The following is a 14,145-nucleotide window of genomic DNA, read 5'->3' as shown; positions in this document are numbered from 1 at the left end:
CAGTCCAGTAAGCGGTATGAGTTCTAGAACCATCAGTAAAGACAATTCGAGCTTGTGAAATGGGTTGTTCAGCTATAAGGTTATTAATGACAAAATGCTGTTCTTTAAAATGTTCCTTGCCCCTGTTTAGTACATCATCTCAAACCTTGAGATGAATTTATTCCAGAGGCTGATATTGAGATTTTAGTAACGTTAGTTTAAAGGCACCCAGATAGGAATTATTATTTATTGAAGCCATTAATGACCAAAATCCCTGTAATGACTGTCAGAGAAATTTCCTTTTTCTCTAGTATTCTGGGGTGGGGGGGCAGGGATGATGTATTCATTTCTGTAATTACTTCTGCTGACCTTAGGATGTTGTTCTTAGAGCCCTGGAAGGCTAGAATGTTAGTCAAAAGCAATGAGGGAACTTAGAAGAATCTGGTTCATTGACAAGCTGAAAAGACAGCAGTCACATTGGCTGGATTAGTCCACATAGGTTTCAGCAAGTTCAGAACTCAGTCATTTGGAGCAAGTTGTTATCAGCAATTGATGCTTGGATGTGTTTGTCAGCCAAGTGGGAACCTGGTGAAACAGATACAAACTGGAAACATAAATTAAATTTATGGACTCATTTGAAACTTGCTTACTCATATTCTCAATAATTAAGGAAGGGGAAGAGTCCCAAGACCAGGAGAGAGAAAAATACTGTAATTATTTTGACTTGTGAGAAGTGGATTTAGGATATTTAATTTGTTAAATTTTTTGAAGGACATAAAAGTTTCAGATATATTAGCATTATTAGTCTGTACTGAAATCCATATTGTAGAAAAAGGAGGTAAGAGGTATCTGTGAAACAACAGAAGTAGTTTTGAGTCCTAACAAAAACTATGATTTGGATTAAACAGCATATAAGCCTATATTCAGAAGACAACAACAACAAAAAAATTTAAAATCTTGAGTTTGTGACCCAAATAGTAAGCAATGATTGCTCTATTAGCTTGTCAGAACTCTGTTAATGTTAAATCTGAACTTTTGAAATCCTAGTATAATATTATGAAAGGGGAAAGAAATCTTATAATTTTTATATACATCTAAAGCCATTATTTCTTATAAATTTTATCTATATTTTTAGACTATCTTTTCATACCCATATAATCTCCAAGCTTTATGCCTTCAAATCCTTACAACCTGTATTGATCCCAGTTTTTTATTTTTTCGACCCTCAGAATTAATATAGACTCATAACATAAGCATTTTGTCCATCATAGGAGCAGTTACTGCAGTTTTCATTTACCGACCATGGATGTGATGTTGAAGTTTTTAAGAACATGTTTGGACTTTTCTATGTAAGTCTGAATAGCTAAGACCTTTAGCTTTGTTATTTTATAGGAGGCCAATCATATAGAACCCTGTAACTCAGAGGGTTGCTTATACTGGGATGATTAATTAATTATTAACTTGTATTTAGAACCTCAGTCTTCCTTTTACCTTTAAAGAACATGATCGCATAATTGACATAACTATTCTTCAGTGAAGAATCACCAGCCTTATTAATGGAGAAATCAATCAGAATTAGCACAACATAATTAAATATTTAGAATATTTATAGTTTTTCTTAAAACTCATTATTATTGCCCATAGATGTTTCTTGTTTGTCCCCTTGTCCTTTAGACAACACGTAAATCTCCATGAATGTCTCCTTGTGAGTTTATCCAGCAGTCCAGAACATTGCATAGATACATTTCAAACAAGAACCAAAATGTATAATACACATGTATGTATCACAATAAGAATAATGTAAATTTGTGTATAAAAACCTGTAACAATGTGAAACTTTTGAAACTAGCAGCAGTTTTTTTCTTAATAATAATTTGTACCCAATTTCCTTTAAAGATGATAAATATTTATAATCCATTGGATCTAAGTGATTAAAACTCCTATTTTTTCTTTTCCTGTGAAAACAAAAGCATAATTTTCCCCAAACATAATGCATCTTGAACTATTATTTTAAATCAACGCTTTCCAAAGTACACAGGTTGGTATAACTCAACATTTTTTTTTAAAGCAGTATTAAGACAGGGGAGGTTAAAATGAGAAATTGCTGGCCAGCAGAAGAGACCGTGAGTGTTATCGAGGTGAAGAAGAATTTAGGAAAGAAGAGGGGGAGAAGCGCTCTTGGGCACAGAGTGTCCTTGACTGCTAGGATTCCTGAAAAAAAAAATTTTTGTTAACTTCTCCCGCAACCATCAAAGCTTCTCTGTTACACATCCATTCAGTTTTTCAACTGCAAGCAGTCAATTCTCTGCTGCTCCTTACACACGAGCATGTCTCCCTGTAGTGTCTGCCCACCTGAGCATGTGCCTGCACCCCTGCTCTCTGCAGGAGCTGCTGGCTGGCTGTGGGCCAGAGAACAACAAAGGGGGGTGGCCAGCGTCATGCGCCTCTAGAGAAGTTTCTCCTTAGGGACCCCAAGTCCTGGAACTGATCCAATAAAGATGCACAGGAGTCTAGAGACAGGCTGTCTGCCTCCTCTCTTCCAGGATAACAAAGGTCAATAGACAAAAACAGACAGTAATGACAGACAGACAGGTACAGGAACCCCTTAAACTTTCAAAGACATAAACACATAAGACAGCAACATAGTAACAGTTAAAACACAGACCAAGAGTGCTCATTCATTCACACATACCTTTTTAAATCTCTAGATTCATACTCCCCTCTGCAGTTGTCTTTCCGTAGTACCCCTAACCTTTAAAGTACCTATAAGTAAATGTACAAACAGCTATTTGCTGTTTTCTTGGCCCATATTTACCTTTTTTACACTCCTATACAAGTTACTTCTTAAGTTACTTTTTTTTACAATTATACTCGTTACTTTTTATTTGTTTTTCGCGCTGCTCAGCTAACCTCTTATATTTACACCACCACTGCTGATGCTCCTGGGATATACTTACCGCACCTCCTGTCCTTACAGCAGAAGATTGACCAATAGGCAAATCAGGTAAAGGCAGACTGCAGCTGCCTTAAATGATTGCCTTGGCTTCTCTCTCTCGGTCTCTCTCTCTCTCTCTCTCTCTCTCTCTCTCTCTCTCTCTCTCTCTCTCTCTCTCTCTCTCTCACAAATGATTGCCTCCACAGCAGCGGAGGAGCTGACAGTTTTACTTTCACTTTTTCTTTGATAGTTAACAATTCTTCCAGCTGTTTTTTTTTTAGACTTTAATCCAAATTTAGATTAAAGGAATTTATTCTTTCTAGACTCAATCCAATTTAGACTAAATGAATTTATTCTTACTGCTGGCAGAAGGAAGCATGCTATTTGGAGGTGGAGTGAAGTGAGATTTTTAGCAGACACGGTATTATTACTGCTACCTGTGAACGCCACAGCTGGGCAGGAAAACTGTTTTACTTCTCTGAGTTGTTTCTTACTTCCCTGCCATTTTATTCCTTTCTCATAGCTATAAGCAAGTTCTACAGAAGCAAGGGCGTTTGTCAACACTTCACAGCCATTATCCTATTCTTACCTCACCTGCAGGCCACTAGGGTCTCCAGACATTCCAGAGCCAAGGTCAACAGCCCTTAGGGATGCCTGGTTCCATATTAGGTTTCTTTAGTCATCCCAGGGACCTGTGTGAATTACCGCTCTAATGACTGGAATAGAGCAGTTTATTTCTGGGCAGGTAAAAACACAGGGTTATCAGTTTAGGACTGGTGGTCACATCTCCACAATAAAACAACTCAATGAAAGGAATTTTAAGGGGGAGAGAACTTGTAAGGCTCACAATTCCAGGTTACTGTGGGGAAGAAGCAGGAATTTGAAGCAGCTGGTCCATTCCACAGCCAGGAGCAGAGATTGATTACATGCGTGCCCATGCTCAGTTTGCTTTCTTTAATTCCCTTTTTTAAATTTAAATTTTTTTTTATATTTCTCTGTGTATTCCTGGCTGTTCTGGAACTCGCTCTGTAGCTAGGCTGGCTTCAGACTTGCAGAGATCCATCTGCCTCTGCCTCCTGAGTGCTGGGATTCAAGGTGAGCACCACCACCCTACTTAGTTTGCTTTCTTAGGCAGTGTGGAACTCAAACCCACCTGTGATCAGCATAATCAATATAGTCCTCCAGGGCCATCCCCATAGGTCATCTTGATCTAGATATCCCTTATCTCACTCATTCAGGTGATGCCTTCTAGGCTGTATCAAGTTAATTGTTAAAACTAACCATCAGAACACCTTAGTAAGAGCTTCATAAAATTTTCAGGTGAAAAGTCTTCACCTAGTCACGTCATTCTCTGCCCTCTAACTCATCTGCTATTATAACTTCCTATGCTCTTCCCCCCCCTTGTAAGCATCTTCTCAGGTTTCTTCCTAGGAAATACTAATGGTAGTAATACCAGTTAAGATCCAGTCTCCATGGAAAACTAAATGGTAGATTTTGTCCACTTCTCGGTCGTAAGTTTCGTTTTATCTGCGTTGCGTCACACTGTGTTGCCCAGGCTGGTCTCAACACTGAGGTTTAAGTGGTGCCTTTCAACTTCCAAGTATTATACCTGGTTATAAGTGCGTGTTTTGTTTATTTTTGTTTTGGAGATAGGATCTTAATGTTTCCAAGGCTGGCCTCAAGCTTGATAAGTAGGGAAGGAAAGCTTTGAGCTTTTGATTCTTTGAGCCTTCTGCTGCGATTACTGCTTTGTGCCATTATGCCTAAATTATATGGTGTTGGGGATAGAACAAGGGCTTCATGCAGCTGAGCTGCATACTGCAGCCTTTATGTCCCTGATTTTTCTTACATATACAGAAGAGTAAAGTTATCTTCCTACTTACAGAAGTGGTTCACAGCTTTTTTTGTGTGGGGCTTGTTTGAATCGCCATCATTGCCACTCTCAATGCTTTTGTGGGGGCATTACTAAATAAACCCAATTGCTTGAAGGCCCTGTCTCAAAACAGACAAGAGCTAGGGAGATGGCTTAGTGAGTGTTAGAGTTAGTTATACTTGTCAACTTGTCTCAATGATGAATTGTCTAAATTAGGATGGCCTGTGAATGTATTAGTGGGAGATTGTTTCGATTATGTTAATTGTTATGATGAAGAGTCAGTCTTATCATAGGGGAGGTGGGATTACAGGTGCCTGCTACTATGCTGGTCTTTACATAGAAGGTAGTTTTCACATTTGGCATGACATGCACTCTGTCCACTGCCTTAATTTCTGTCATGTTGTTGTGGTACTCTGACCAAAGAAACTTTAAGGGAAAAAGTTTACTTGGTTAACAATTCCAGACTATTGTCCCCCTTGCAGGGAGTCAAGGCAGGAAGTTGGAGCAGTTGTGAGTAGAGAGGGAACATGCTTGTCTACTACATGCAGCTTGTTCCTTTTATGTTGTCTAGGACCCAAACCCAGGAAACGGTGCTACACACAGTGGACTGACTCACTTCTAGGTGCTATGAATTCAGGCAGATCCGCTGTGCCTAGCTTAGTTCTGATTTGGGCATAGCATAGTGGAGTAACTTAAGTATAATAATACTTGATAAATTTAATCTTTTAGAATTTTTAAAGAAAATTTTAAAAAATTACAAAAACAAAGTCTCCCTCAAATAGTGATTAATATTTAAACAGGTGGAAGGGGTTACTGCCTCACTTGACCTTTAACTATTGTACATAGAGAATATCAAATTATACGAGGTCCCCGAAATGTAAAATATACAGTAGACACAGTTTAAGAAAGCCCAGTGTTTGCATCTGTGCTCTGTCTTACTCACTTTTCTGCTGCTGTTGTAAACACCATGACGAAGACAGCTTAAAGAAGAAACAGTTTATTGACAGCTTACAGTTTCGTAGGATGAGTCCATGACCATGATGGCAGAGAGCATGGCAATAGGCATGCAGACTTGGGCTGGAGCAGTAGCTGAGAGCTTGTATCTTGATCAACAAACACGAAGCAGAGAGAGCTAACTGGGAAGAGTGTGGGCTTCTGAAACCTGAAAGCCCACTTCCATTAACACTCCCAGTGGCAAACTTCCTCCTGCAAGGCCACATTTCATAATCCTTCCCAAACAGTTCCACTAGGTGGGGACCAAGCACTCAAATATGTGAGCCATTGAGAATGTGTGGACTATTCTCATCCAGATCACTGCTTGCTCTCGTGGAATATCTAAAATATATAGTGTGTTAGATGCTTGCGATATAAGCAAGAGGATCCGAGTTTAAATCCCCAGCACCCATGTAAAAGCCAGGCATGGCCATTTCAGATAGGTCAGCTGACCATAGAATTCCCAGGTCCAGTGGTCTTCACCCTCCAACCTCCAGTTTGTGGTTACCAACTTGGATAGCTATGTTTTTAGTTGGTCATGGTTGAACTGGCTTTGATACAGCACTTAAAGTGTAGAGGCAGGAGGATCACTACAAGTTTAAGGTTAAATAAGGATTTGGGGACCTCTGTCCAGAACTGGCACTATAGTAAAATACATTTTCTACTATACCAAAGGACATAGTGACATGCTCAGCCAGTGTTATCATCTCTGTAGCTTGGAGATCCAGAATTAAACTTCTCCCAAAGTTTATCTCCACGGCCACCTGTTCCTTGCAAAGTATTTCTGTGTGCCAACAACTCTAGTGTGTCTTCCCCATAACCCACCTGATTTTAACACTGTATCTCTACATTAAAACAGCACTTGTGACAGCAGGGACTTTTCTCCCTGCCAACTTATTCAAATAAGTTGTATCAAATCTCACTCAAGACTGTCATTTGCAGTGTTAAAATCTGGTTCTTCCTGCTTTCTAAAGCTATGGGTGGGGTTGAACGTTCCGAGCTACTGGTGCTGAGTGCTTCCTGAGACTGCACTTAGTTCTCCCTCTTCTCTCAGTAGTATGCACTCAGTGTGAATGAAAGAAAGTAAAGGGTGCTCCTGTCACTCAAGGAACTGCAAATTATGTAATGTTGTTCTGTATCAGGGACAAAGGTCAAATAATACTTTTCTTTCTTTTTTTATGACATAAAAGCCATAGACAACACAGGGTCCTAGAAAGGAGGGCAGTGGAATACAGAGACATAGGACTCTGGCTTCACATCAAGAATGAATAAGTTTTGTTTTTCCACAGCTTTTTCTATAGCAGTATCTACTTACTAAAGATAGAATTGAATGCAAGTTGCCTTTGTCCCATTCTCTGAGTTCCTCTTTCACACTTCTCTGTTCTTGTGGTCTTATGTGTGCTGGAGGAATTCTTCTTTAGACTTAGACATTATCTCATGCCTGTAGCTTTCTCGTGTAGCTACATCTCAGTCAAGATTTGTGCTTGAGAAAGGAACTGTAGATCATCTGGATTCTTACAGTATTAGCTTTTTGTTTTGAGATGGGATTCACTGAAACTGCCCAGGTAGGCTTTGAACTCACTCTGTAGCCTAGCTAGAACTTGAACTTGATGTCTTCTTGCTTCAATGTTTTGAGTTCTGGGATTATAGACATGAATAACTGGGCCTGGCTCAGGTAAATTTCTTGGTAAATCACAAGTGACAAAGCCATAAAGTTGAATGCTATGTAGGTAGATACTTTTTTAGTGAAATAACAGTATATTGTGTTTGTTACAACTGCATTTGTCTTAAAAGATGTTTTAAGTTTTGTTCTATTTTACAGATAGGGTCTCTTTACATTGTCCAGATATTTTCACAATCTTTTTTAGCCTCTTGAGTAGTTGTGGGTAGAGTGTGAAACTTTATGAGTGAATGTTTATGCTTAGAACTTTTGTGAAAAGACAAGATGCTATTGTGTACTTCAATAGAATTATGTGTTCGGAATATAGAGTAAGAACTTCTTTCCCTGGTAAGCTTTGCTTTACAACTAGCATAGATAGTTTAGAATAAAGTATCAATAAGCATGAACAGGCTATCGTTCTATCTCCATATCTGTCTGTCTGTCTGTCTGTCTGTCTATCTATCATCTATTAATCTATCATCTATCATCTATCTTATCATCTATCTATCTATCATCTATCTATCATCTATCTATTGTTTAGGAGTAGAGTGAATGTTTAGCATCCTTGAGTCTCTGTAAGTCCATTATTCCCACCTCAAAAAATAATAAATAAAAGCAATAAGATGCCACTTTAATTTAACAGGTAACAGCTGCTTTGAATGGAGTGAATTGTTACACATTTCATTGATCTTGACAATTGGCTAAATTATTGTTGTAGCTTCCATTATTACTACTATCTGTGTATGACTTATTAATGTGAGGTCCTTTTGTAGTTACCATAGACATAATTTGCTTTCATTGTTTTTTGAAATTTTGTCTAAGCTGAGTGATTACCACAAGTTTGAAGCCAATCTGGCAATCTGGTCTACAAATGGAGTTCTGGGCCAGAAAGTCTCTGTCTCAAAAAAGTCAGGAGATGGAGAGAAAAGTTTTTAATAAAAGATCTTTATTTGTTTTTCTTGCAGATTTGACATTCAAAACCACAGACTATACTGCACTACTAATAAGCAAGATCAAGTATGAATTGGAATGCAAAGCCAGAGAACGCTGCCCCGAACCCATCATATTCTAAAAGTCAGTCGTCAGTTTTGCAGCAGTTATTACTGCCTTCCACAACTTCTCAAAGTTCTTTCAGCTGCCTCCCACAAAACCAAGAACCATGCATGTATCCCACTAATTCAAATTCAGTTTCACAGCCACTTCTGAATGGCAGGAGTTACATAACTCCTCAGATCTCTGTTTCTAATATGCATAACAGGACAATTGTGGCCTCACAGACTTCAGTAGAAAGAGTCACAAGTACAAATGTTAAAGGAGCCCAACAACCAAACCACAATTTGCAAACAGTGTCTTCAGGAGTTGTACAAAATTTCTGGATGAACTCAACAATGAGGAATTTTATACCTTCTCATACAGAGGCAACGATATCCCATAAACCTGATGGAGGGACTAATATGCCTTATATGCATGCATCACAGAGTCAGCTTGTCACATCAGATAGCTACTCTGTGCAACTACAAATGACTCCTTCAAATTCTGTAAGAGTTCCTATAAATCACCAAGGAAATTATCAAGGAAATCAGGGACTTAACCACTCGGTACCAGATCAGCTTGCTGGCTGGACACAGTGCACATCCAGTGAACCTGTTTATCCAGATTACAGGCCACCTCCAAAGCAATATCCTTATTTACCACAAAACTTTGTGCAAGACCCTTCTGTTCAGAAACAAAACTTTGTGTCATCCATGTCATTGCAAGTCAAAAATAATCAACTTGCAACCTCTACACAGACTTTACAGTCAAAGCATCCTGTACCTGTGTCATTTCAGTATGCTGCAGAAACCAGCAAAAGACTTCCTCCCCCATCTTACAGTTGTAGATATGGAAGCCAAAACACGCAAAATTCTCAGCCTGTTTCTAGACATTTGTCTGTGGAGATGTCTCAGAGTTCAGAGATGCACTCATCTGAGACAAAGAAAGATTCTTACAAAGGCTTTCAACAGCTGTGGCAGAACACTGATGAAAATCCCAGCACAATTGGAAAATTCTGTGAGTTGAAAATAAATACAAAACAATCTTACAATGGCTCTGCTAGCTCTTCTGGGGCTGGTGTTCAGACTCTTGTTCAAAATAATCAAGAGGAAAGAAAGTATCCCTGCAATCCAAGTACCAATCAAATACTAGACACAAATGCCACAAAAGAAAAGCTGGTGAGGGATATTAAATCACTAGTAGAAATCAAAAAGAAGTTTTCAGAACTTGCAAGAAAAATTAAAATCAATAAAGATCTTTTGATGGCAGCTGGTTGTAGTAAAACAGCCAATACTAATTACACTGAACAAACTCAGCATTCTGAATTTACAACAAAAGAAATGTCTGCTAAACGTAGCAATCCCTACTCAATGGAATTGCTAGCAACATGTCTTTCTCTTTGGAAAAACCATCCTCCAAAAACCACAGAAGAAAGTGTTCCAAAACCTTTAGAAGAAAAACAGTGTAATGCATCAAGAACCAGTACAACAGCAGTTGGCAGTTCAAATCCTACGAGTGAAGTTCATGTTAAGAATTTTTGTTCAGGTGTTAGAAGTTCTCAGAAAATGTCCAGTTCATCCCAAACAGTCTTGTCAGTTCTTACACAAAGTTATGAGTCTCCAGATGTAACAGTTGGAAAAGGAACAGAGCTTCAGATTGCTGTAGTTTCACCCTTAATTCTTTCGAATATCAAAACGGTACCTGGGAAAGAGTTAGCACCTGAAGTGCCTGAAACTGTGTATCCGGTTGTTAAAGAAGGCAGTGTTTGTAGCTTACAAGACCAGCAAGCAGAAAATACAACAGTAGCTGTTGCTTTGCCCCTTGATACTACGGGAGGAGTAACAAATACTACTGTATCAGCTGAGCTTTCCCTGCCTATACTCAAGGAAAAGGAGCACAAACCAACACAGGGTGATCTAGACATAACTGATAGCAGCCGGGGAAAGCCTTCTACCCTGGGCACTGAAGCTTTGCCTAACCCTAAGGACTGCGCCGTTTTGAGTGGGCCCATGTTACAGATTGAAAGTATCTGTTCTCTTGCAGAAGGTGATGTATCTTACAATTCCCAGATAGCAGAGATATTCAACTCTGTAAAAAATAAGCCCCAGAAACCTTCACCTAATCAGCAGGTAGTTAATAGTCAGCAAGAAGAACAAGTAGATGACACCACTGAAAATAAAGACTGTGATCTTCAGAAAGATAAGTGTGTGCAGTGTACAGATGTTCCTCATGAAGTCTCTGAGCAGCCAGAGCTGCTGCAGCCTTTAGAGCCAGCATCTAGTGAGTATGTTGAAGCAAACAAAGAAATTCTAGAAGAAAGCAATAAGGAGAATACTGGTGTAAAAGGAACAATTAAGGATGTGTGTTCACCAGCTGCTATTCAGCAGGATCCTCATCAGGAAACTGATATGGTCAGCATTAAGTCAAGCCACAATCTAACTGCAATAAATGAGGTTAGTGATGAAAATGAACCTGTCTCATACATACATGACCAGCTATCAGAACTTCTAAAAGAGTTCCCTTATGGCATTGAAACTATTACCAGACATGACGTTTCTGTGGGCCCACAAAAGATACATGAAGTCCCAGAAAATCAAACTGATCGTAAAACTGGTAATAAGTGTGTGGATAGCACAGACCAAATAAAAATTACAGTATTAAACTCAGAACAAATCAAAGAATTGTTTCCTGAAGAAGATCAACCCTGTGACTTAGACACATTGGCAGTACCCGAGGATGGAAAAGTTATTGCAGAAGAGAATAGAAAAATCATTGCGGAAGTAAAGAGCCCTTGTGACTCACAGGTCCCCAGAGAAGAAAATCATGACCCTGAAATGGGGGATGTGGAGAAAGACAAAGTCCATTGCTGTGCTTTGGGCTGGCTCTCAGTGGTTTATGAAGGTGTGCCACAGTGTCTTTGCAGATCCATGAAAGAGAAAGAGAAAGACCAATGTTCTTTGGAGGTCGACAGCTGCAAACAAGGAGAGCAGTCCTGCAATAGTGGAATCACTATTTTTGAAATCAATCCTGTTTCTAATAACCCAAAAAGTCCTTTGATTCAAGCAGCTGACAAAGGCAATTTTTCTGAAATACATGGTGAAAAGATAAAAACACCCAAAACAAAAGACGGCAGTTTACCAAAGGTGGAAAAGGAATTAACTGATCATGTTTCAATGAAATGTTACAAGAAAGATAAAGACAAATCTAAAACAAAACAGGATAGCTCACTGAAAATGGAGCAAAAAATAAAAAATATTTCATCTAAATGTGACAGACTAAATCCCTTAAAAAGCAATAAAATAACCCCAGGAATATTTCCAGTGCCAGCTTCCAACTCTGATAAAAATACGCCAACATTTTCTAAACAACCTCAGGAAAGCATACAGAAAAAACACTTATCCCAAGACTCTGGTCCAGTAAAAGCACATGTAGAACTTCTGCCAAATAAAGATCCATGCAGGAGGAATAACTTTTTGGGGCAGTCAGTGTCACCAGAAAAGAAAAAATTAAAATTCAAAGCAGGTTCCTCCAGACTGAAGTATTTTGAAAAAAGAAAAACAGACCATGTACTTATCCCAGATGTGGAAATAAAAAAGAAGAAATATGAAAAACAAGATCAGAACAAAAATGGTGGAGCCAGTACTCTGACAGAACCAAATGAAAGAATCAGTGTTAAAGAAAAGACAGTGCCAAATTCTGAGCCGTCAGACTCAAAGGGTAGCTCCTCTAAGAGTACTAGAGTTATAACGGTGCAAGAATATTTACAGCGGCAGAAAGACAAACATATGGGCAGTAACGCCTCCAAAAACATCTGTGTAGGAAATGTGCCTTGTGACTCTGAACACATGAAGTCCAGTAAACAATCTGCATCACCCAGCTGGGGAAAATTAATTGAGGGGCAGGATGTCAGAGCACAGACCTCAAAAGAACCAGAACATAATTCTACAAGCCATGGCAAAAATCTCAAGTTCCACCATTCTGAGGAGTCTAGGATGTACAATGTGTCAAGAAATAGTAGTGGAAAACTTGACAGGAAGCAGCTGGACAAAGCCTATATTGATAAAACCAAATTAGAAAGATTGACCAGTATGAGTAATAAGTCCAGTGAGATACCTTTCCAGGTAAAGGAACAAAGGAAACAGTATCTGAATCGAGTTGCATTTAAATGCACAGAACGGGAAAGCATTTGTCTCACCAAATTGGACAGTGGCTCCAAGAAGCTTAGTAAAGAGAAGAGTAGTGTATCTACATCCACGCCAAAAGATGACACAGACAAGCCTAGTATGTTGGAGTTTAAATTATGTCCAGATGTGCTATTGAAGAATACAAGCTCTGTTGACATGCAAGATGATCCAAGGCCTGGACCTGGGAAGCAGCAAGCACCTGTTCAAGGTTCAGTATAATTGTTTTGGGGGGGTTGGGGGAGACACAGTTCCGGCTGGTGATAAATCACTTTATCATCAAGGTTGACCTTTTTAACTCCAATGCTGTTGTCTCCATCTTCTAAGTAGTAGAATTGTAAAAGAGCCCAACCAGTGGTTTATGTGGGAGACACCATAGAGGTGTCCTGGGAGTGGGAGAGTGCCATGGGTTAGAGTCGGGCGACAGTGAGCAGCATTTGTTTCGTGTTTGTTGCCCTTTATTTTAAATTATAGTAAATTAGTACTGGCAAATTATCCAAATGAACATTTCCTGTGCACAAATATTTTATTAAGTCCCCTAAGAAACTACACTGTGAAAAGCATTTCTTGTGGTAAAAGTTTGAAAAGTTTCAAGTGTACATTTGTTTCAACAAGTTTTGATTTTGTGGTATTGGTTCGTGGTCAAACCACCAGCATTCTACCACTGAACTGCAGTCACAGCCAGTGTCTTGGTTTTAGTTTCTTTTTATATTGGTAATTTCAAAGCAGCCTCTATGTGAAACTTTGTTCCAAATATCAGGTGGTAATGTACAGTTTTAATGTCAGGGGTCAGTTTGTTGCAGTCTTTGAAATTGAGGATGGAAGATGTTATCCCCAAAGTTAAAATGGTAACATCTAATCCGCTTATGAAATAGACAACTTGTAGACGTTGTAATTGCTTGGTACAAATTAATCTCAAATTAGTCACACATTCTGAATGGTGATTGACAGAGTGGTACATTTGGAATGCTGGAGGCAGAAGAATCCAGGGAGTTTTAGGCCAACCCTGGCTATAAGACGGCATTTCAAAAACCTTAAACAGTGAAAAAGCCAGAACAGCAATTATGAGTCATAGGTAGCATCTCCATAAAGTGCAGAATTAAAGGAGAAAATGGATGAATAGTTGTGGTCATAAGTGAAGATTTTGAAGTTGCAGATATTACAGCTAATACACTGTGCAGTGAAACTCAGATTGGAAAATTGTAGGATTTTAGTTGAAGTTTTAGTTTTGTCTTGGATTCTTTTTTCTCTTCTGATTATATCTTTTGGGGTGATGAAGCTATACAGCATAAACACTCTCTCTCTCTCTCTCTCTCTCTCTGTGTGTGTGTGTGTAAGGTGAAAGGTACAGAATACAAAATGATTTTGTTTAATGTCTAAAATGGCTGATTTCAAAACAAGAGGTGGCACACACCTTTAATTTCAAGACTTGGGAAGCAGAGGCAGGTGGATTTCTGAATTTGTGGCCAGCTTGGTTTACATAGTGAGCTCC

At 38.9% G+C, this 14,145-nt stretch overlaps 1 protein-coding gene across 8 annotated transcripts in view; it reads left to right on the top strand.

Moving 5' to 3' along the window:
• The window catches only part of Resf1 (retroelement silencing factor 1), a 32,087-nt gene that overhangs the window by 13,551 nt on the left and 4,391 nt on the right, over nucleotides 1–14,145 (top strand). For 5 of the 8 annotated variants that reach the window (XM_075982204.1, XM_075982209.1, XM_075982201.1 and 2 more), the window contains exon 3: nucleotides 8,406–12,864. In XM_075982204.1, the coding sequence (XP_075838319.1) occupies nucleotides 8,460–12,864 (4,405 nt within the window). In that variant the 5' untranslated portion in view covers nucleotides 8,406–8,459. Of the gene's footprint in view, nucleotides 1–1,250; nucleotides 1,329–8,405; nucleotides 12,865–14,145 lie in introns of all 8 variants that reach the window. The other 3 variants (XM_075982207.1, XM_075982203.1, XM_075982206.1) reach the window with 1 other exon arrangement.

The sequence above is a fragment of the Microtus pennsylvanicus genome, chromosome 8 (assembly GCF_037038515.1).
Source record: "Microtus pennsylvanicus isolate mMicPen1 chromosome 8, mMicPen1.hap1, whole genome shotgun sequence".
In the NCBI taxonomy this organism is placed as follows: Eukaryota; Metazoa; Chordata; class Mammalia; order Rodentia; family Cricetidae; genus Microtus; species Microtus pennsylvanicus.
Note: the sequence above shows the minus strand (reverse complement) of the source record. Positions and strands in the feature narration are given on the sequence as shown.